At 33.7% G+C, this 24,750-nt stretch overlaps 1 protein-coding gene across 3 annotated transcripts in view; it reads right to left on the bottom strand.

The window, feature by feature from the left end:
* Ndae1 (Na[+]-driven anion exchanger 1) overlaps nucleotides 1–24,750 on the bottom strand; it is a 178,292-nt gene that overhangs the window by 15,138 nt on the left and 138,404 nt on the right. For 2 of the 3 annotated variants that reach the window (XM_089651223.1, XM_089651224.1), the window contains 8 exons: nucleotides 12,506–12,637; nucleotides 9,534–9,590; nucleotides 5,919–6,401; nucleotides 5,063–5,206; nucleotides 1,451–2,511; nucleotides 1,209–1,361; nucleotides 936–1,085; nucleotides 147–812 (listed from right to left, as the gene is read on the bottom strand). In XM_089651223.1, the coding sequence (XP_089507349.1) occupies nucleotides 147–812; nucleotides 936–1,085; nucleotides 1,209–1,361; nucleotides 1,451–2,511; nucleotides 5,063–5,206; nucleotides 5,919–6,401; nucleotides 9,534–9,590; nucleotides 12,506–12,637 (2,846 nt within the window). Of the gene's footprint in view, nucleotides 1–146; nucleotides 813–935; nucleotides 1,086–1,208; nucleotides 1,362–1,450; nucleotides 2,512–2,889; nucleotides 2,961–5,037; nucleotides 5,207–5,918; nucleotides 6,402–9,533; nucleotides 9,591–12,505; nucleotides 12,638–24,750 lie in introns of all 3 variants that reach the window. The other variant, XM_089651225.1, reaches the window with a different exon arrangement.

Raw genomic sequence — 24,750 nt, 5'->3', positions numbered from 1 at the left:
ATACCGCAACACACACTAATCAGCATCGTAACGGCATCGCCTTGCTTCGGGACAAGCTAGTGAAATGAGGCGAGGCGGTGCCGATCTGATTCCGAACTGATATGTTTGCGATAACTTTTATACTACATAATTTAAGGTGTAAGTACCTGTCTCAAGAACATATAATCAGGCTGGTATTTGGGCGGCATGAACATGATGAGAATCCTGTCGAAGAATTGCAATCCTTTGAGGGAAGCCGCACCCATGTATAGGAATACTCCAAACAGCACGGGCATCGGGATATGACTCAACATCGGAGTCAGCAGCACAGAGCATCCGATCATCAGGAATATCAGAATGTGAGTGACTCGCTGCTCCCTGACGCCCAGGAACTGTGGTTTCTCTCCTGGAGCTGCGCACTCAGACTCTTGTTTCAATGAATTGACGTGGTTAATTGACAAGACGGTCGCTGCTACGAACCAAGGAAGGCCCATTGCGGAACAAATCATTATCAAAATGGATAAGATGAACAGATCCAGATGATATCCACATCCCTTCTTCAGCTTGTTTTCTTTCCTGTTAACAATGACGGCGGAGATCTGCTGGTCCATGAATATGAGGATGGTGCCGAGGAGAGCGGGAAGAACGGCCACTAGGGCAGACCAAGCGGGGTTGCGGTTGAAAGGATAGATAACCCATCCACGACCCGCAAGGGTGGGCTTGAATTCTCCAGGGACTTCGAGCTTTGGCGTGTTGATGCCAACATAGTAGTCGAGGAAGGTCATAGATAAGATGGCAATGATGACTGAGAAATCGCTGACAATCTGTCGAACCTATTGGAATGAAAACAAAATTAAATTAGTGTTTGACTGCTGGAAAATGCTTTATAAACATTAAACCAATCTCTAATTACAGAAGGTAGTTAACAGATGTATAATTAGAAAAAAATATCTTGCCTTTGATGGGAAGAATAGCGAATTTTTGAAGTCCTTCAGAATAACTGATAAAATATATGTCCCCAGGAACAAAATTATAGACATTAAAAATACATCAGGTACATAATGTTGCGAGTCGCAGCCTTCCCCTAGTAGTGTTCCATTGTTTTCCTGAAAGCACATCAATTGAATAAAAGTTTTAAGTAGGTATTCTTCTTATTATTTCATGATATTCCATCCCAACGCCGCGCCGTCTCATTAAAGCACTAAAAGATAAATTATTAACCAACTTACCAAACAAGCCCTTTTATCCAGAGCGGTCCAATTAACATCTGCTTTGACGTCGGAATAATTAGACTGCGTACAATAGCAATCAAAGTTTTGTATATCGTTTGGATGGGTATTGATTGGAAAGTTGGTGCCGATCAACAAAACATTTTCGACGGCCTGAAAATTAGGAATAAATAGTGAACGAGGAAGACTTAATATTAAAAAATGTATAAAGATGAGTAAATGTCTAGTGTAAGTGTATATACCTTGTAAATAAATATGAAAGCTATTAAGCACGCGAAGTTCTCCTCTGTGAATCGCGTGATGTAGCAAACCAGAGCACTGGCGTCGACTGCGACCAGAATCAATAATATGATTGCAATCCACGTTCCGATACAGAACCTAAACGACATGTAATCCCAGTCCACCTTATTGCAGAATTCATAAACGATTGTTTCAAAAACCAGCACAGGACCAGTTGATCCCAAAATAGTCAAAGGTTGTCCAGAGAAGAAGCCGTAGCCCATGCCGCAAATAAAGCCTGATACCAGAGACTCCATTGCAGCCATGTTTCTTCCAGTAGCATGTCCGAGAAGCCCCCCGAAGGTGATGATGGGGGAGAGGCAAGCGAAGTAAAGAAAGATCCACGAAGCCACACATTGTATCGCAAGAGCGTCTTTAAAATCTGACCAATAATATGGAACTTTTCTTTTCACGTCGTTTATAAGACCCCCAAAGAGTACTCCAGTTCGTGACAACCCTGACTCTTCTCTTAATTTCGCTTCTTCTTCCTCTTCGTCTACTTCATCGTTCTTATCTTGTGGCCTTTTCCTAGGGTCTTGCGAGGGGATGGCTGCTGGTGGCTCTATCCTAATGGCAGGATCCCACTCTCCAGGGGGAAGAACCGTAACAGCATCCAAGAATTCATCGATCCCCGCTAAAAGATGGTCCCTCTTGCGGGCCCTGTATGCCACTTCGTGAAACACCTCGTCAGACATTAAGGTCGCCATAGCCCTGCCGATTTCGTGGAAACTGGAATTGCTGGAAGATGGGCCGAGTAAAACAAAAAGGAATCTCGTTGGCACTGGCACTTCTGTTAAATTACCCATCATCGTGGCTGAATTAAGCCTTATAAACGCGGAAAGCGTCTTTTCTAAGAAGTCTACTTCCCCGACAAGGATATTGGAAGCCTCGGCTCCTGGTGGGATTTTCCTCATGAAGTGAGTATTTCCGCGGTGGTTAGCGTCCCCATTGGGAAGATCACCGCCGCTGTTTATCCTCGTCATGGACATGTTGCTCGGGCTTTTCACCATATTGTCGTCAGCTCCTGCAAGTTGACAAACGCGTGTTAATATTTGAACACACCATAGACGGGGAGATATCATCTACAAATAAAATATACATAGCTATTAAGCTCCAATTAAGCAAACAAAACACACAGTTTCAATACTAGATATGTTTATAAATCTACGTTTCCTAGGGGTTTTCTAGCACCAAAGGAAAACACCGTTACTGAAATCTGTGAATAAAATAAATATAATACAATACATGCGTGTATAAAATAAATATCTATAGGTGAACAGAACGATGAGTAATAATGATAAAAGAGAATATGATAGAATGGGAAACACATTCACGAACAGTGACTGAGATAGGTAGCGAAAAAAAAGAGAGTAAAAATTTGCTTCATAATGCGGAGGTTTACCCGCTCCTGGGATGGAAAGGTAGCGACCAAAGTCTCCTTGCTTGGCCGCTCCAGCGAAGGAGGGCACCGAGCTGGGGTGGCTATGCTCATCCACTGGAACAGGGACATGATCATGGAACTACCGTCTGACTCTGTCTAGTGTACACTCCTGCCCAGAGATACTAACAGGGGACTTCTCCAGCCAAACAAACACATGCAGTCTCTAGTGAAGTGAGGAAAATGAAACCCTCCACATTCACCCACTCTCGATTACAATAAACATTTATTTTAGTTGATAGTCTCGTGCAGTTAACTTATAGAAGAGAATATTGAGAAGGTGTATGAAAGTGTCGGAACAGTATACAATTTAAACTTAGCTAAAGAAACTCCGAGAAGAGCAAAAAGTTGAGACCAATATACCAATCATTGGTATTTTGAAAAGCCTTTTTGAAAAATAAAATAATTTAAGTTGAGTTTAGGTACTGTAGGTGTAAGCAATATTGAACATTATACGTAGTTCAAGACGTTATAAAGTAGGTAATAATTAAACAGCTTCCACATAAAGATTGACACCGAAACAAAGATAAAAATCAATCAACACCAGAAAAGATAAAAGTGAAGAAAACGTAATGAACAGAGGGACATGTGACGATTGTGTTAGGCGAACCTTTCTGGGTCGGGCACATGGCGAGCCACGTCGTAAAACCCACCACGTGGGGGTTGAAGTCGGCTGTGGGGAACAAAACCACAAATCAATATCACAGGTACTATTAATTTACTCACATATTCATCACCACAACACATCACAAACTTTACAAGCATCCTTATCGTCCCATCAGTCACTCCTAATCCTAAGGCATTTATCTCTGACAACGTATCTTCTCAGATGTCGATGATAGCCCATTTCCCCAAAAGGAAAGGCCGTGTATGGAACTTTTCACTAAATATTTAATATTAAAGCTTTATAACATTTTATATCCGCATTATGATGAAAAGATGTTAATTCTATTAACATGCTAATTTATTTCGTACTTCAAAAGTTTTAGTGAAGAATTTCATTGACTGTTAGATTAGCATTATTTATATAAGCCATAATATTACAATTTATTATTTGTACATTTATAAATGAGCCAAATTAAAATATCGCTATATATCATATATTATAAATACATTGCACTCGTAAGAAATATGTCTCATATATACAGCACTCGAAAAATACATACAATATGTTGATAAAGTAGGAGGAATAATATTGTGTGGTTATTATAATATCTGAGGCATTTATCTAATGTAAAATATGAATATTAGGGAGACCAATATATTAATACAGCGGTTATATAACATTTCCCCTTTCAATTCACCAACATATACAGGGACCTAAGTAATTTTTAGTGGATGGCATGGGAGACAAAATAACTTGATATATTCCTTTGCCATTAAGGTATATTCCTTTATCGTTAGTATATTTGATCAATTCGTAGTTAAATTCTATTTAAATGGAAATAAAAGGTGTTACCAATCCAGGAAAGAATCTAGTATCAAGTTATCCTGCGTCTCCATACAAACAGCGTAGACACCTAGTTGAAATGTTGAAAGTGAGTTAGTGACACACATGGCTGATTATTTTATCCGTTGGACGTATATTTTCATGAAACGAGACACCATTATTTAGATACAAACTTTTATCGATATCTCTTGGCCATGTGTTATTTTGACCTTTGAATTTCTCGATAATTGAAATGACTTCATCCAAAATATGGTTTTAGATCATCAAAGTTTAAAAAAAATATTATATCGCAAGTTAATTGAAATGCAAATATTAAGTATACCCGTATAAATCTGATTTCTCTTTCTCATAAAATATTGGACAACAGATAAATAATAATCTCTTGAGATTGCAATATACCCGTATTATGTGCTTGTTAGTAGGAGGTGATAGCTATTTCTCTAAAGGACAAATAAATGTGAAATGCTCCCGCGATCCATGGAACACATGTAGGTGTACAAGCTGCTGAAATATTTCCTTTACCAAAGCACCGAAAGCTCCGGAGTCAAGCTCCCAAAGCTTCCGGATGGTTACCACAAGTCCCAAAAATCCAAGAAGAAAACCAAAGCTCCCAAACGAAACAAGAGGGCTCCGAACACTAACAGGCCGCAAGTCCCGGCTACCAAAAGCTCCTCGAGCTTTGACTACCTGGAACTGCCAAGTAAGATCCCCTGCGGCCCTTGGCGTCGAGCAGGGAGGTGTGGGCGGAAGGTTTCTCCGCGCGAGATTTGTCCTTGTTGGTATTCTCCTGTAAGTCTGATCCAAACATACCACTCATACAGCTTGTGCAATCTGAAACGCCGTGGTTTTGTCATGTTAATATCCTGTTAAAAGTGCATTTTCTTAATAGAAACGTGTTTCAGAAAATTCCACGTTGGTGTATTGAATGCGCCTTCCATGTGCATTACTTGCTGCTGTAATAGAATATCAATATTTGCCTGTGAAGGGCTGATTAAAATAAATGTATCTGCAGATTATTCAGAGTACATGCTTGTTCGTTATAATTCTAGTTGTATTATGTAGGCAGTTTGACATTTCACAGAATATAAAATGTTATTAATATCAACTCAATGTTTTGTTCTTCAACATACATAATATAGAAATTACTCAACCAATCAAAAATCAATCTATTCCGTGTGACGAAAGGCCACAAGTATTACCAGAAAACGTTTTCAGGATTTCGTAAACTTTTGTATAAATTATGTCGGTTATGCGGCATTGTGTTGGTTGGCAATATTTGAGTGTACAATAAAAAAGGCAAGCTAAATGCGAAATAAAAAAAAATACATTTAAGCTCCTTGAAAATATTTCAATTAGAAATTTCTGCTAAACATATTTCCAAATTTTCCCTGAAAAAATTACATAAATACCTATGTACAATAAAAAAAATCAACGATAAACACAATAAGTCAGTTTAACACCAAAAGGCGATAAACAGGTATTCTTTAGTAGGTTCAAATAATATCCCCAAAAAATGCAAATGAATTTTTATTTGGATGCTTACTTTTTGAAGATGAGTGATTCCTGCCAATGTCAGCCAGAGACCTGATGATGGGAAGCCTCGACATGTTGTTGTCCTTCCTGCGCTCGAACTGATGCCTGTGCCTCCTAAGCAGGGCGTCCCTGACCTGATCCCTCTTATCACTGGTCAGGGCATTCGCGTTGATCATATTATCGAGCACAAGATCCGCCACTTGCTCCAGAGAGGCCGCTTCCATATCCAACATCACGGTCCCGTTGAGTAGGAGACTTCTGAGCTCGAACAGAGAGTGCAGAGACAGAGTGGCCACGTGGGGTTTGGACCACCTGTTTCCTCCTTCTTCTACATCTTCTTCGAACTTGATCCACCTGGCTGTCTCCTTCCACTCCAGTTCGTCCCCTTCTCGGACTAGTTCTTCCATCTCGGAGAAGAGAGGATGGGACTCGTGGGTGCCATCGTCCACTTCTTCGCCCAGAATAAACTGGACGCGCTGGGCTGGAGGAGTAACTGTAAAAATCAACCAGTAAGTTTGGATACTATTTTATCATTAATCTAATTGATGAGTAAACGACCAATCTAAGAGCAGATTTTGTCACGATCATGACCAACGACAAAAATGTCGGTCCGACATAACATGAACATGCTCTAAGCATTACGTTTCCCGCGGTAAAAATCACGCTTATGCAAAAATAAATATTTTACATGAAATTGAGAAAAATCTAATAATGTGTGAATATTTTTTATTAAAATTTTTCTTTTAGATAAGTGTTCATTTATATTAATAATTAATTTTATAAACTAATTTTGCTGTGTAATTACGAAGGCATTATTTGATAATTCCTTCAGAAGGCGAAACAGCTGTCATGCATGATAATAATTATACAGAAGGACTTGTTTATAAATAAAAGTTTCCTTTTTATACATTGTATAATAATATTATTGAATATTTATCAGAAAAACTTCATTTAGATTAAATTTGATAATATTATTATTAAGTTCTGCAAGTGTTTTAGTTTTTTATTATTAATATAATAAAAAACTAAAACACTTGCAGAACTTAATAATAATATTATCAAATTTAATCTAAATTAAATTTATAAAAAAAATTAAATGGAGTTCTACGAATTAAACACAAAAACAATAAATAGAAAAACTTCAAATTAATATGGCTTAATTCTATACATAACTGGATGATTAACCATAAATAATATCAAAATAATCATAACTTGTTACAAGTTTTAACTGAATGTAGAATAAAATTAAAATTTTCTAGTTTTAGATTATTAGGAAAGGTAGATCGTACACAAAATATAGAAAAACACAGACGTAAAATATAAATTATTTACCAAACTACAAATATTAAAAAAAGACAAGAATTAGAAACTAAATTTAAATCATAACATGCAGCAGTGGGACATGCTCAAATAAAAGAAATTAAATATATTTCAAATCGTGAGATAATCAGAAACTCCTTTCAAGAAAATGCACACACGGTGTCCGGAAAATAATGGCATAAGAGGGAAACTGGTGAATCTGCATCACGCCGAGAACCAAAAAAACATAAATTATTTCGATCTGAGCATTTCGAGTATTTTTACATTTTTCTATAATTTACTAACTTGAAATAAAGAATTCATTACATACACATAAAAGCCATTAAATAGTATAAAAGAAAACCAAGGCGCACAACTCACGCCGCTAGGAGGCGCTAGTGTAGCATGTTGCCATCAGAATGTATGGGAAATGCCGAAGTTAATTTGATTGCATTAACTTGCATCAACCGGTGAATAATAAGTGCATATTTGGTATTACCTATCATGTTACTGTTGCGGTTATTGTTGTATTATAAATGGTTCCATGATAACTCAACACAGTGACAATTCAACACACTTTTAAAAAGTGATATAAAGCCATTAGAAACGAAGAATTTATTATTAACCTAACCTAACCTAACCTACTTAACCCAGTTGATAAAGTTTTTGTTTCATAACTTTCCATGACTTTATATAACTTTTTAAAGATGTGATGAATTATCATTGTGATGATTTATCCGGTCACCATTACAAATATGTAGTTGAAATGGATGAATTCTGTAGCAAAATGGTCTGGGCATTTGACTTTTGGTTGATATTTCATAATTCTGTTACTAAGCTTTCTGATAATCTTATTGAAATAAAATAAAGTTGCCAAAAACATAATCATGCAAAAAGCAAGATAAATTATTTTTATTTTAAAAATAGTATAATAAAATAATCTTTTAAAAAATGTAAGCCGGTACTCAAAGGGTAAGATAATTAATGTTTCGAATAAGAAATATAAAATGATCAATATCCAAATTCATTAAATTATAGTTTTGAATAAATATTTCTTATCAAGGAAACATTTAATTATCATTTAAAAAAAGTGTGATTACCGCACAAGAGTCCCAACTACTCCCAACCGTCTGGAGCCAGTGAAACTATCGCATCCCCGTTTGGGGTATTTTGTGAGGCTGAAGGTAGTGGGGAGGCGAATGAGATGGGGTAGAGGTGGGACGGAATTGGGGAGTACCTGGCTATTCAGATCTGGTCACCAAACACGGCTAAAGCAATTTCAAGCAACGTTTCAATTCTGAATGGTGGTCTTACACTAGGGCGTTACTGAGAGTATTTTCCACCCTGGAACGTGCCACAAGTATACTACGTATTATTTTTAAATTAACGAATTGTGAAATAACACAAGTTCAGCAAATACAATTTATTTGCATACTCCGGGATTTGAACCCGCGAACTTTGTATCGCTAGGCGAGAGCTGTAACCCTCGACCACGGAGGCCGTAAGTATTGAAAATGCCATTTTCCAATTGATGATTATTGTTTTTATTGTATTGGGCATTAAGTATTTGACAATTTATAGACATTTTGTTTTTTGAAGAGTTAAATTTGTTACTAAATTTACACTGTACAACAAAACCGTTCAAAAACAAAATGTCATATTTCCCATTTGCTCTAAAAGAAAGGCAATGCAAAAAGCGAACATACATTTCAAATGCCTCATATTTTGCTTCAACGAGAAAGTAGTAATAAGATATCACTTACACGCTTATTTATACAACACTTAAAAAACTACATAAATTAAACAATAGACTCGTGAAATTTGTTCTGGGGCTAAATACAGTTATTTTTACTGGAAAATTTTATAACCGGTCATAAAAAGGGTAGAAAAATACGCGTTACAGCGGCTTTATGTTTTTTCTTGCATAATTTGCCAGATTAATAATAATTACTTTTCTGAGAAATGCGGCGGGTACAAAAAACGCTCGGTTCGGGGCTTTGTTTTAACAAAAAAATCCAACATTTTTTTAATGACCTTTTAGCTAAAGGATACTTTAGCAAGGACATGGCAACATAACGAACATACCGCGCAAGTACTCGAGTACAAATTATTAAATTTCATGAGAATGAAAGTTTACAATATCCACATTTTTAATTAATAACCATGTCAAATTTCGAGAGTCGAATGTTAATTTAAGTAAAAAATACATAAATTGCTAATTAATAAAATTATACATAAGCGAACTTAGGCTAAACGAAAAGATAAGTAAACATGATATTTATTAATGTATATTATATTAATTTTGGATTTTTCAGGAATGTCTTACAGATTTCTCCATCTTCTGAAATGCTTACTCTCCTGCGGCGAGTCACGATGACAGGACCTTGAACACAATATCTCAGTTTGACTAGACATTAACTAGGCTGAAAGGCCTTTTTATATAAATACTTGAGGTCCCTAAATACATACATTTTTATGGTACCCAAATTAAAGAAAGGGTATGGGTACTGCCATGCACAGGATAACCGGGCCATCTCGAGTGATTCGCTACGTTTTGCGACTTAGCAGGGGTACCCGAGTTCTTGTCAGTTGAGGGTTGAGAGTTGAGTTGTTGCATTTTTACCAATCCAGCCAAACTCTCCCGACCCAACGTCAATCGTTTACATGAAAACATTTATTTTTTCTTTGTGGCTAGGACGTTCGAATAGCAGTCTGACAAATCGAATTTGAATCTTAAAACGAATTCTAACTTACTCTTATAAAACATTTTGTTAAGCTATTGAAAATATTTATAGTTATAATTGCAGGTCATACATATTACATTGTACGGTTTTAATATAAACAACGCGAAAAACACAATAAACTTTTAATTCCCACTGAAGATTTGAAGGGGCTTAAACAATAATAATAATTGGATAATTTGTAGAGCGCCGTTTTTGTGAAAAATAACAATGTTACCACGCAATTAGTTTACCTTTGTACAGTTACAAAAAAATACATTATGCGTTCATAAATAAATGTTAAAATGTGTTTCGTGTCTGTGGTAATGACTTTCATAATTATAGTATGTAACTTTTAAAAATTGTTAATGAATAATGTTTTTAAAAGCCAGTGATTATAAGTTATCTTCTTCATCCTTTGACTCTCCTTGGAAGTTTAATGATTATAATATTTAGGATCGATACTTGTTTGTGTAATAAAATATCCTTTCGTGAAAGTTGTGAGGAACAATATCGCTAACACTCGTGGCTAAAAAAACTAACTAACTATCACGCCTTTTCCCCGCAGAGGTAAGCTTAGATGACACACCACCGAACAACTCTATCTTGCTAAAATTTTAAATTTAGTCACTGTATAATTTACGTACGAACATATTCTTTAAAAACTGAAATATAAATATTCGAATATAGTAATTGATCAGGAAGACCATGTGGAAGAAATGATCTTAAGGCGATGCACTACGTCGTGTAATATTTTAAATTGAGCCGCTATCAATAACAACCCTTACGTAGATGGCGAGAAGGTTTAAATCTCCGCTTAACACCATCCGCCTGTTTTGATTTATGCAGGAAAAAAACATGACCAAAAAGTGCCTTTTATTTTATTTTGTGGATGTTGAGGCATAAATATTTAATTTTTTTTCGATCATTTTACAGATAACTTAATTTTCCACATTATACAATAAAATGATAACCGAAAATGGGTTCGTAATTAGGAGATTTTGAACATTAAAGCAGTTTTCATATGCTTTATACATTATTTTTTTCTGGGCTTATAAAAAGACTTATCTAAAAAATACTCGATTATTTCAAAGGCCAATATGTATTCTACTAGCAGTATTTAATTAAAGCATCTGAAACATTTCAAACTCTCAAATTTTTAAACCAAAAACACATGATTTTGCATTACTACGTATGGCATCGCCTTAATGGAATTAATCCACACTTAACTTTCTAGCAAGTCAATGAACGTTACGTAATTATTATTGGTTGAAGTAGTATAATTATCTACAGAGTAACTGTGATAATTAGGAATGAAATTGAACCATATTATTTACTGTTCAATCAGTGGTCTGGAAACATCGTTTGCCTGTTGTCTAATTGAAATCGTCAATTTCAATCATCTTGAATTATTTTAATTATGATAGTATATTAAGTGGAGTTTAAACCAAGACAATTTCACGAGTAATTCACATTAATTACCTCGTATTATTTCTATGACAAGTGTTTTCGGGATCCATAACAATGTATTTCAAAACATTATGCTATAGAGAAGTACATAAAGTACATAGTAAAAAATAATTGCGAGTAAACATATTATTATTAGGTAACAAACACAAATATTTTCTCAAAATTCCAAATAATCAAACCGTTAAATCCAAAGATTATCTGTTCAACAAATTGTTGAGCGTAATATGTGGTTTACATTTGAATTTAATATATTTAATTTAATATAATTTTGGTTTAAAAATACGAGGCAAAAATTCTTTATTCCTGATCTATAACTACTTTTTGAATCAGGGATCAAAGAGTGATGTTTTATATTATTTAAATGAGACACGAAGCGAAAAATTGGTTCTAATTTTTGACCTCCAACGCTCTACGGCGAACGACCGGAAACTACCGAATCCGGTCTCCGTGCAACGTTTCTCGCTTGCTAACAGCAAGAAACGTTAGTAATATTAGTACGCGATTAGTGGCTCTAATTGTATAACTTTTTAATTTTACACAGTCAATATAAAATTTTGTATGTTATTTATGATTGAATTTTTTTGTAGTTCATTGAAATGTTTATTAAAAATAAAATTAATTATAACTTCACGATGAAGTGAGAGGTTGTTTTTTTCTCAAATGAGTAGGTAGGTGCTTTTTTGAGCAACTCACATAGCCTGTCAGATTGGCGATATAGTAGTCCCAGAGAGAGATCGTACTTGATGTCATCGTTCTAGTATGTTCATTTTATATAAGACGTACGTGAAGGGAGAGGACAATCGTCGATGACGTGCGTACGACCTCTCTCTGGGACTACCTCAATAGTTTTTAACAGGTAACGTGGCCTGTCAGATTGGTGACAGTAGTTTTGAGAAAATAACGTGGCTTGTCAGATTGGTGCTAGTAGCTCTGGGCCTAGTAATGTGGCCTCACAGAATTGTGAGAGTAATTTTGAGCAACTCACGTGACCTATCTGCTTCGTGTTAGTAGTTTTGAGCAACTTACGCGACCTGTCGGATTTGTAAGAGTAGTTTTGAGCAAGTAACGTGGCTTGTCAGATTGGTGCTAGTGACTTTGAGCAACTTACGTGGCCTGTCGGATTCATCCCCGTCTCCCTTCTCTCCGTCGGGCCTGGTGCCGTGGTGTTTGTGCCTCCTATGCGAGTGCCTCCTCTCCCCTGGGAGGTGCACCCCCACGAACACCGTATGGGCTCGGTGTCCTGAAAAAAAAACAGAGAAAGTTGTCACAAATCTCGTTTATTATCGTTACGCCGCGCGTCGGCAAACCTGTGACAAGTTTAGTTGTTGAGAGCATTTTGTTGAGAAACGTCGCTTGAAATGTCTTTGGCCGTGTTTGGTGACCAGATCTGAATAGTCAGGTACTCCCCCCATCTTTCCCTTCCCCATCAGTGGCGGCTCGTGACTTTTGGGTGTTATAGAGTGCTTATATGACAAAGATGGCATTATTGATGTTTTTGTAGCCAATTTTTTTATTTTTTTTCAAAAACCTATTTTTTTATGAAGATTTTCAGGAAATTTTGAGTTTGGCGCCGAACGGATTTCCTGAAAATCTTATCCATACAACCACATCAATAATGCAATTTTTTGTAAAATTAGTGCTCTAGAACACCCAAAAGTCACGAGCCGCCACTGCTCCCCATTCGCTTCAGCCCACAGCATACCCTAATTGGGGATGTCATGGTATCACTGGCTCCAGATGGTTGGAAGCAATTGGGACTCTTGTGCGGTTTCAAATAAAAAAGAGCATTCTTCTCATCAGAGAACTTCATAAAATTCACGCTAAGTTACAAGTAAATCTGTAATTTAACTTTGCTATTGTTAGATACCCATTTTATTTATATGCAAGTAAAATCTGTAACTTTTCTTTGTAAGTGTTATGTGGCCTTGAGGTGATTTTGCACAAAAACGGCGCAATACAAATCATCTAAATATTATAATCATTTATTTATGCGGTTGTTTTTTTTGTTATTGTGTAGATATTATATTAGCGTAATGTAGTTACGTTACTTTTGATAACTGCCTCAATTTAGAGTTATATTATAGGGCTTTTTCGAAAATAGATCCACTGTAACCATTCATGCCACATTTTTTGGGAATGTTACTTTTCAGCGGTTTCATTTAAAACAGTCTTCAAAGTAAAATATGTTAAACCCTTTTGGTCCAAGCCGCCACAATTTAAGGCGACTATCTTAGAAGGCTTTCCCTCAAATGTTTATATTTACGTAAATTGAAATATGCATTACCATATTACGTAAATTTTTTTATATGTTAAAATTTAATTTAATTTTGTTTTATATTAAAAAATAAAGACAAAAACAAAAAGCGATGTTATTTGTATTACATCAATAAATTTAGGACAGGTTCGCACAACAATTAATTCAGTTGCTGTGGTCAGTTTCAGCTAAAATAACCGGGATGGGATTGGTTAAGTAATGTTTTCCGATTGGCATTTTGAATACTAATAATCAAATTAATGCGTAAATTTTTTTTTTAAATTATTCCAAGTAAACCGTAGAGCAAATTACTGAACCCTTAAATCTCTCATAATTATAAATAGAATTTCATTATTTTACATCAAAATTTTGAAAATCAAATAATCATTTTCAAACAAACTTCAATATTTCTTTATTAGTTTGTCTATATTTGTTCTCATCGTCTGCAAAAGTTTCATTTTGTGGCTTGTGGGAATTGTCTTAACAAACACAGTTGAAATTATAAATTAAAACAAGGGAATCGCTAGAAAAACGCATTCATGTTAGAGAAGCAGAGTTGTATTACAGTTTTTCTTATCAATTAGATCTTCGATTAAATCGTCATAATTCATAAACTTTTACAAGAATTTCCTTAGTATGGAAGGCCGTTAACTCTTGACAGGCCAAGATGCCAAACAAAACGTCTGTAACCAAGTGGGTCTTCCGACGACCCCATGCATTTTTCTGTCTTATGGGCTTTTAAACTATAGAAATCCCAATTATTCAGTCAATTATTAATGGTAACTTATGTATTTGCGCAGGAATACGTTAAATACTAAAACGATGTGTCAAGTATTTAAGCTAATATAAGGAGGATAGTTAAAAAGGATTTTGGGGACTACCCCACTTGGCTGTGGGATAGTTATAATAGATTTACTCATTAGGGTAAAATAAATCAACTCTTAGCTAATTCAATGGAAAGTTCTTGCTCTACTGTATAACTAACTTCAACTGTAATAAACAATCATTTAAGTCGGTGGAAATGGAAAAATAAATATATTTTTGAATTTATAACTAAACGTAATAAAGAGTGAAATATAACGAAATTAGCGAGCAGATTAGCTGAAAGCCAACGAAACAAATTTTTGCGTACAAATTTGAAATAGTTGTGATTATTCTGTTGTCAATGCAGATTTAAGCTCCACCAGAGTATTTTCCATTATGGTGAATACGTTTTTAAAAGCAAAATGAAAATTGCTTTGAGAATTGAGCTACAAATTGCATACAATACGCAAAAAAGTGTTGTTGAAAAAGATTATTCAAAATTAGTTATTGTGGGACACAAAAAAAACATATGGGTATTTGTGTGCATATATTAAGTGCATTACCATTTTTTTACGCCTATTAAGGCTTTTACATACATATAACATTGTTTACAAAATTATACTCGTAAATAGTGCAGGAAACGACTGTTTAAAACACTTGAACAAAAATAAATATAAAGTAAAAATATTATTGAATTTGATCCACACAGTATGTAGGTATAAAATATAAAAAATCCAAAATATTTTTTTTCTTTCAGCTGACAAAATACTGTTAATGTGTGAGTCAATTTAAATAGCTTTATCAAAATATTCCCTTACTTGATGAAAAAAATTTCAATAAGGTATGCTTATATATTAAAATTGATGTACTAAATATATCAACAACATCGGAGTATTTGTTTCCTAGCTGTTGAATCCGTCGCATAGGAGTGTAATATTGGGACGTTGATGTAGAATTTCTGCAATAATATGGTAGGTACTGTCTTGTAACCGACCTGCTTGGAGTATGAAAATAGATTACTAATAGATTACTATAGATTATTAATAGATTACATATAGTAATTCAGGGGTATCAAACATTGAATTAATGATTTTTTACAAACAGGTTAAATCGGAAATGATTTTACGATCATATAATTTTATTAAATTTGATGAACAACGTACGTTATCGTAATTTAGGCATTCTCTAGGAATGCCCATTTTAAAATTTACAAATCATAAAAAATTATTTCTTTTTCTTCGCATTCTTTCAATGGCATGTGCATGAACCTCATAATTTGAGGACCAAACCGTGGAATTGTATTCTATATGACTCCTTACTAGTGACATATTTAATGTTTTTACAGTATTGAAATTATTGAAATTACTAGATACACTTAAACCTATTAGTTTTGGACATAAAATAATTATGTTTCTTTTTTAAATTAAATTAAATTACATTTTATTTTCACTTTATTTACAATAATAATACTTAATTGGACAATCTCAACTAAATTAACAATTTTTTTCAAAATTTTCCCAATCTTATAAACGGGTAAATCGGGTGGAATGTATTATTTAGGTACTCCAGGTGTATTTGATATCTTTTACATACAGCGAATTTAATTTGTATATCTCATTGCGAAGACGAGTAGTTTAATAGTAGTTTAAAGTAGGTACTCTTTGAAGATAAGCGTTTGAAGTATGTTTTAATGACAGAGTTATAATATAAGTAGAGGTTATTGAATCCTAATTCGATGGTTTTACTCGTATCAGTGAGGTGCCTTTAACTCTATCAAAGTTCTATATATTACTTATAATATGGAATGTATTGAATCTAAACATATCGAGAGCTTTGATTTCCTCGAGAGAAGTATTAAGGAATTCAATGGATTGCAGCATTTAATTATAGATATGTAACCTTGTGGGAATCTTAGATTAATAATTTTGTTTGTCAAGTCTCTGTGTTGTTCATATGATAAAATTAAGCTTTAGTAGGGAATCAAGGTTTTCTGATTGAAGATTTAAGTCATCTTTAGTTGTTAAGTTGGATGACTTTACGGACGGGTTGTTTCATGGAATTTCAACAATTCATCAAATTTCAACGTTGATTTGCAAGCTCTCTGAACCTTCAATAGAAATAGAAGTTGTATTTGTAAATCGGTCGAATCGCTGTAGTTTTTAATTTATGTTTTTGTTATTTTTCTTGTTTTTTTATTTTTGTTTCTTGCGTGTATTTTTATTTTTATCTTTTTCTTTCGTATGTTTCAAAATTGTCTGCTTTCGAAATTGTACCTATATGTAAAAGCCCTCTGAGCGTTAAATAAATAAATAAAAAAACTACAGTAAAAATAAATTTCACTAATTTTATAATTACTGGTGCACTCACCCCAATACGAAGTTATTTTTTTTTAAAAGTGTTTATTCATACGTATTTAAAACTAATATGAAAAATGACTGCCTCAAGACAGGTTAACCGAGTGCTGGTGAGGCGGGTTATGATAAACCACAACATACAACTGAGCTTTTCTATTATTTATTTATCACCTGCTGTTATACGCTATTTTCTATTGTTCATTTTATGAAATTATCTTACCACGTAGTACGAAATTTGGAATCGGGCCGCTAACAATAATACTCCTTATGTAGATGGCGATAAGGTTTAAATTCCCGCTTAACACCAGCCGCCTATTTTGATTTAAGCGCCCCTGAGGTGATATCTCACAAAAGCGGCGCTATACAAATTGTCCAATATTATTATTATTGTTTATGAAAAAAAACATCGCCAAAATATGTTTTATTTTATTTTGCGAAGTTCAGGCACAAATAAATTAAATGTTTAACGATAATTTTCAAAGGAAATTAATTTGCCAAACATATAATTGTACAATAAAACCACATCTGTATAGGTAGGAGATTTTGAACTTAAAACAGTTTTTATGGGTTTATTGTTATCAAGTTAAATTTTTAGAACTCCACTTGGTTTTTCGGTTTTTCTTTTATTTTTTTCGTTTATTATTAAACAAGTTCTACTGTGTAATTATTACGGATGACAGCTGTTTGGCCCTCTGAAGTCAGTTTGATAATGCCTGTTCAATAATAAACTGTTTCTGTAAATTTAATAATAACACTATTAAATATATATAAAAGAAAATCCAATAAACAAATTAGAGTTTTATAAAAAGACTTGATTATTTCAAAGCCTAATACTGTGTTCTTACTTACACTGTTTAATCAAAGGATTTAAAATATTATTTAGCTATCAAATTTTAAAAACAAAACATGTTTTTTTTGCATTACTTCGAAGTGTATTTTTTAATATGCCTAAACATGTATTTTAAGTTATAGTTGCCAAAGTATTACCCTTGAGGAATTTTTTCGCAAAAACGGCGCTGTAAAAATGAAATTTATTTTAATTATTCTTGAATAGTCATTCAATTTGTTTAATAATTTCATAAATTCGTTTCGGGCAAATAGGGTGACCTTTGTAATATTGTTCATTTGGAAAAACAATATTTCTCAAACAGGCGGAGTTTTGAACTGTTTTCAATAATAATTGTAATGTTTGTATGTGATCTGTTTGCTTTATTTGTGAGTTCAGCGAGGTGAGCCATCACGACTTCACAGAAGGTTTTATAAAAGACAGGGTTGAACAATTTTTAAAAATTTTAATTTAATATTTATTTCATGATTTACGGTTTTCAGGCGTACACGGAGAAAAATGAGTATGGCTGATTATTGAAATCATGTTAAAAACGTGATGTTAATCCATTTCCTGATAAAATATTGATCCATTTAGAATATATAGGAACACGTATTCATGCATGTGCTATTTTCTTAATAACTATAAAGACGAAATGCGACTATATTAGTATTTTTATGAACATGTCTTCTGACGTCCTCATACCAAATTCCCGTTTTACTGATACTTTATTAGGAAATCCGTCAATTCATTCGTTAAAGGCATGCAGTCCCGTTTTTAACAGGAATACGAATAAATTGACCGGTTTTCAATAAATTAGTATTTTTTTATATTAGTAAGTTTTCTCCGTGTATAATTACACAATTAATCAAATAATTGACACCGTTTCTAAATGGTCTTTAATATTTATATATTTATGCGAGGATTGTTTTATTAACAATAGTAAATTTTTTTAGTGTTACTTAATTATTATTTTTATATAGACAATAATACAAGTTACTAGAATCAAGTCAATCCTGCTATGAGTAATTATCAGGAAAACTCCAAAACCGGTCCCAAATCCTTAACACTTTTTTGAAAATACAATTTCGTTTCACTTGATCGTTCCACGTCTTCGTCGGGTGTCCCAGACGTCCACCATTCACTACTGCATACCACATTGTTGCTATTAAAAAAACTACATTACATCGACTTTTATTATACACTGTTTCTCATTCCAGTGCAGAGATAATGCATTAAGTCTTCCTCGAGCGTCACCAACTTCTTCTTTCATTCAAACCCCTTTCTAAACTCTCCCGATACTAATAAAAACGAACAATGAAATTTTCAGCGTAATGGGTCCAGTAGTTTTAAGTCTGTAGGGGGACAAACAAACAAACAAACATTCAGATATACATTTAACAATTTTTTTTCTGTAAATGATTGAACTTTTTTGATAAATATAAAAAAAATAGAATGCTGAAAAATTTATATTTTGAAAACATGCTCATAGTCCAGTGCTAGTGGACGATCTAAGCACACAAACAGATAGACGCAGAGAGCGACTTTATTTTATACTATTCATGTAATAGTTTTAGCGTCCAAAATTTAATATTTACATGAATGGATATCCTTCGTGGAAGACGGATTCACCCATCTGTAAAGGTTGTTTCACTTTAAAACTTCGGAGCTTTTCACACCTGCGAGCGTTTGTACTCGTACCTTGGAAATATTCTAAGGGGAGCTTTCTAGAGATAGTTGTAAGATTTCTTTTGGGTGATATTTTGAGCTTTGTGGAATGCAATGCCGTGTTGGTCCGTGACTAGAATGAAACTAAGTAGGTACTTAAGGTAATTTACCTTTGCAAACCTGTAATACCGTTATTTTCGTCTAAGCTCTAAACCTAAGCCATCTCTGTGATGGAATTTGTTTCGTTTTTCTTATTAAGATGTTATTTACTTTAAATCTATGCTCCGTGAAGATTAAACTGGACTAAAAGTCATCCTTTCTCGTTTCATGAATGCAAATATCCTTTTTATGCGAACATTGCGACTTTTAGAGTAGGGACGGGCACAAAACAGAGGATATTGAATTTATATTAATGAATTATGTAGAGTTCGTTTACGTCGATCATTTTTCACGTTGTATCTGTTTTCCATTTTTTGTGAGAAATAATCTTTAGAAATATCTTGTTCCTACCAAGAATATCTTGTTATTAATGCTTTGATTAAATATACTTCACTTTTTACGCTTATGGTTTTTAAAATGTGATTAATTATTTTTTAATAATCATTATTTAAATACAAAGCATAGTTGCTTGTTTACAGTCCTTTTCACTAGGGATTCCTGTTCCAAAACGGACTGCAGGTTGTTGTGTTGGAGATAAATCATGATTTCCTCATCGTCATGTTTGATAATTTCATCATCTTAATGTTTGTTGACCATTTTTGCAGACCATGTTTGTTGACCATGTTTGTTGAACATGTTATTTGAACATGTTAGTTGGCCATGTTAGTAGACCATGTTTGTTGACCATGTATACTGACTATGTTTGTTGACGATGTTCGTTGATCATGTTTGATGACCATGTTTGTTGATCATATCTGTCGACCATGTTTGTGAACCATGTTTGTTGACAATGTCGGTTAACCACGTTTGTTGATCGTTTTTTGATATCCTCATCGACATGTTTATTGATTACGAGTTCGACAGTTCGATGATGTTCTCCCCGTAAAATGTAGATATAAGTGGTTCTAGTTCTAATATCTTAGGATATACTTATCCGCAATTTTCGTATTAACGTGACATGTAATTTTCATTACAACAAAAAAAAATTCAAACTTTTCTCAGATAAAAATTTTCTAAACTTATATTTATCGATGGAATTCAAATGACATACAAAATTTATGAATAAAATGATTTTTAAAAATAAATAATTTAGCTTAAAATTATTTTAACCTCTCTTAGCCATTCGCCAATTAAAAATAATCAATTGCTCTTTATAGTAAAAAAAATTACCATAATTGTCGTTAGATTTACAATGTCTGTATAGAGCCTAATTGTTTTCTGAATTAAACGGGTATATTATGCGCGTTATTTGGATAAAATTGATTAAAAATTATTATTCATAACCTTTCAACTCAAAGGGTTTAATTTTCAGAATGAAGCCTTAAATTGACCTTCACAGCTCAGCCGGCATAATCGGATGACTTTGACCTAGCCATGGAACCGAAACATTAAGTTAAAAATATTATAAAAAAAATGGTTGTTTTATATAACGAATTTACGTTAGAAATACTGATTTAGTATAAATTAAGTAGAAAGTAGAATAATATAAAATTAATTTTTTTCTCATTATTCACCGCTGTATTGAGATTTCAAACTAGTTTTTATATAATCATATCATCAATTTGTGAGGCAGGTTTGCTTACCGCAGCCCCGGGAACCATTTATTGGAAATCAACACCTCTGCCATAGGTCACCCAAAGTGGTTCGCTACGTTTGATAATTTAGCAGGGGTGTCTGGGTTCATCGGGTAACGTCCGTTCAGGATGCGCTTGCCCACCACCTGCGTGGCGTGCCAGATCGGGAAAGGCTGATTTGGGGAGACCCTTTGACCTCTCCAACTGGTCTCTAGAGCTATCGCCTTGCGCCGCAGCGGGAGAGATACGTCATATACGTCACTCCTGGACACACAGATCCTTAGATTCCAGTGTAGATGGCCAAAGTTTGTACATTGCGTTTTTGACACGTTCCACGATTTTTATTGGATTTTTCATAGTTATGTGGTATAGAATATTTGAAGGTTATGTATTTTAAAAATGAAGATTAAATAATTTGATTCATTTGGTCGATTACATAACTATCGAACCTGCATTTATTTTTAATTCATTATTTAGAACAAAAGGAAATGTGTTGTTAACAAGTCCCATTTATACATTCGATGAAACAATGTCAATGAAATTAATTTTGGGCGTATAAGATTTATTTTGAACCGACAAAAAAATGCAAAAAATCACATTTAACATTTCTGGAATGGAGTCCGTTAGTTCTATTCCGTAACAAAAATATATGTGTATATATATTTTTAACGTCTCGATTTGATAAGCTTCCACGTAGAAATAGTTCATAAAACCTTTAATAATTATATAGCTTGAATACAGATTTTTTTTGTACATAACTGAACTGCTCCAAAAAGAGTAAACATTTTTATTGAAGAATCCATTTTACTACACTCCTTTAGAATTTTGGCCAACAAGAAGTATGTTTTTTGGTAGTTAGTCCCATATTTTTTGCACTGAAAAAAATCTCGACTTCTAATAATCTGGTATTGGAGAACTTTAAAATAAAACACAAAAGTAACGGAATGGAAAGCATAACAATTATAAAATTTTGGCGAAAATACCCAGGACGGTGACATATGTTCTATGCCCAATATAAAGAAAATCGTTTCAGTATATAGAGAAGAAGAAGAAAACTGAATTTTATTCTCTTCATAGATACCTACCCATCTAGCAGCACAAGTTTCTCAAGGGTGTTAAAACCAAAAAATGAATTTAACCCTTTTATGTATATTATATTATATTACATGATATTTTTCAGACGTAAAAAAGTGACGCGTGGACGCGTAGGTTTAAATTCGTTCCAGAAGCTACCAGGTCCCTTTCACAAAAAGGGAAAATTTGTTTGGAATCTTATTTTATACTGTGATTTGATAAACGAAAATTTATGTCTTATTGCTTATATATACAATATATTTTGCTACTAACTAGTAACAGAGAAAAATACGGGTTTTACGAGTTCCCGAAGGTATCAACTTTCTTTTTACTAATTTTGAAAACGGAGAAAATATGCAGAATATTGAAGACAAAACTAATTTATAAGATTAACCCTTTTTACATAAGCAATTTTTTGATATTTGGTACTGATAAAAAATGGTGTAATCTTTGTACTGCATAAATTGTTAAACACTCCTAGGTTAGGAATAACCTGAAAATATTTAAATTCTTCCTACAATTTCCTTTTGCCTTGTATTTTATTATTGTTATTCATACATAAATCATGTACGACTACCATAATACGGGCATGAACCTAGTATGGTAGTTAAGAAAAACACCAAAATTTTAATTTTTAAAAATTTACAAAATAAAATTAAAAGAAAAAAACTACAATCACAATTTGCGGAAAATGTTACTTGCGTCCTATCGGGTGACCGGATAAATCATCAAAATGATAATTCATCACATTTTTAAAAAGTTATATAAAGTCATGGAAAGTGATGAAACAAAAAACTTTATTAACTGGTTTAAGTAGGTTAGGTTACGTTAGGTTTAAATTTTTTTTCATCGTTTCTAATGACTTTATATCACTTTTTAAAGGTGTATTGAATTGTCACTGTGTTGAGTTATCATGGAACCGTCCTATCGGTGGCGAATTTGCTATCAGAGGATTGAACCCGCTCCGCCTGGTTGGGAACCCAACGCTTTGGATCATTTGGCCTCCGTGGTCGAGGGGTAAGGCTCTCGAATATCGATCCGGAGATCGCGGGTTCAAATCCCGGCGTAAGCAAGTAAATTTTATTCGATTAATTTAATTTCCCATTTTATTCAATTAACTAAATACATAATACAGGATGTCCGGGGGTAAGTGCACTAACTTCGGTACATGATTTTTGAAGTAGAAAAGAAAATTAAATTTTTTGGTAACAAAAGTTGAATTGTTTATATGGGAAAATAAATATTAAAAAAATATTTTAGTATGGGAAAAAAATGGAATTTCGAAAAAAGTTATTCATTTCTTTTACTTCTACTATCATGTAGAATCAACTCCCGAAGTTAGTGCAATTTACCCCCGCACATCCTGTATATTTGCGGCACTTTCCAGATTGAAATAATTAAACGTTACTTGAAATGGCTATAACCGAGTATAGTGATCACATCTGAATAGTCAGGTATTTCCCCGCCTTCCATTCCTCCACCCACTTCACCTCCACACTAACTTCAACCTCACAACATACCCCATCACGTTTGTGCGATATTAACATAAAAAACTAATCAATCAATTAATCAGAAATTTTATTATAGACATGTCGACTAGGTGTGTATGATGTCCATTATTCCTAAAATAGTATTGCCCATAGACATATGAATATTAGTAGACCTGCCCTAAGTGATTAAAAGCGTATTATCCCCACTCCCCATACCGGTTCCATTGGAGCCGGCTGTGCTCGCGTATGGCCTCAAGTGAAATTTGAAAACGTGACGTCATCATTCTTGTGCGAACTATGGTCGAGGCATCATCGGTTCATTTTACGAAATAACACGGCAAAATGTTGACTTGTACTATGAAAACTTGTAAAAATAGATGTGAAAAAGAGAATAAACCCAATTGTCGTATTACATTCCATATATAAGCATTATTTTACTTTATTTTAAGCATATTTACATCGTATAATATGAATCAGTTGTTACTATCACATCGAGAAACGTCTGGACGCGAAACACAAAGCTGGTTGGTTGCTGGGAAGTAAATTATAAACATTTATAAAAGTGTCTTAACTAAATACTTAAACGAAATATTCGACTCTGAAAATAGAATCGAATTTTTTTGCCGAATTTGGACTTCGCAAATTTGTTCATAACGTGGCGAGTAATTTGCGCTCCCATGTAAAAATGTCTATTCATTCAAAAGCAGATTTTACTTTTAAGAAGTAAATGGTGATATTATAATGCGAGATGCCTATTTACTGTCAGATTGATTTATTGACGAATCACAGTCAGCTTCACTCCCTTCGTTCTTCAACAGTTGATTTTACCCCTCGCCATTATCTTCTCGTGTATTAATTCCTATGTCTGTGGTATTGCCAAAAGAAAGACATCTGTAGCTTATAAATCACTTTGAAGTTATATACATCCTGCTCAATTCTCTTCTCATCAAACGTCTATTACATTAAGACGCTGGCAAAAGGGTTCTACAACTCCAAATAAAAAGATTCCCTCTCATTTCTTTGGCAGTTTCATTTATATACGCTTATTTTAGTACCATGGCGTTTTATTGAAGAATTAATGTGACGCCTTTTTTTTCATTTTGCAAAAAAAAATATTTTGTCGAGAAATTTATGAATATTTTCTTAAAAG

Source organism: Hesperophylax consimilis, chromosome 4 (genome assembly GCF_061612785.1).
Source record: "Hesperophylax consimilis isolate HC1 chromosome 4, BYU_Hcon_1.0, whole genome shotgun sequence".
NCBI lineage: Eukaryota > Metazoa > Arthropoda > Insecta > Trichoptera > Limnephilidae > Hesperophylax > Hesperophylax consimilis.
The sequence above is the reverse complement of the archived record's forward strand: the minus strand, read 5'-3'. Positions and strand labels throughout refer to the sequence as shown.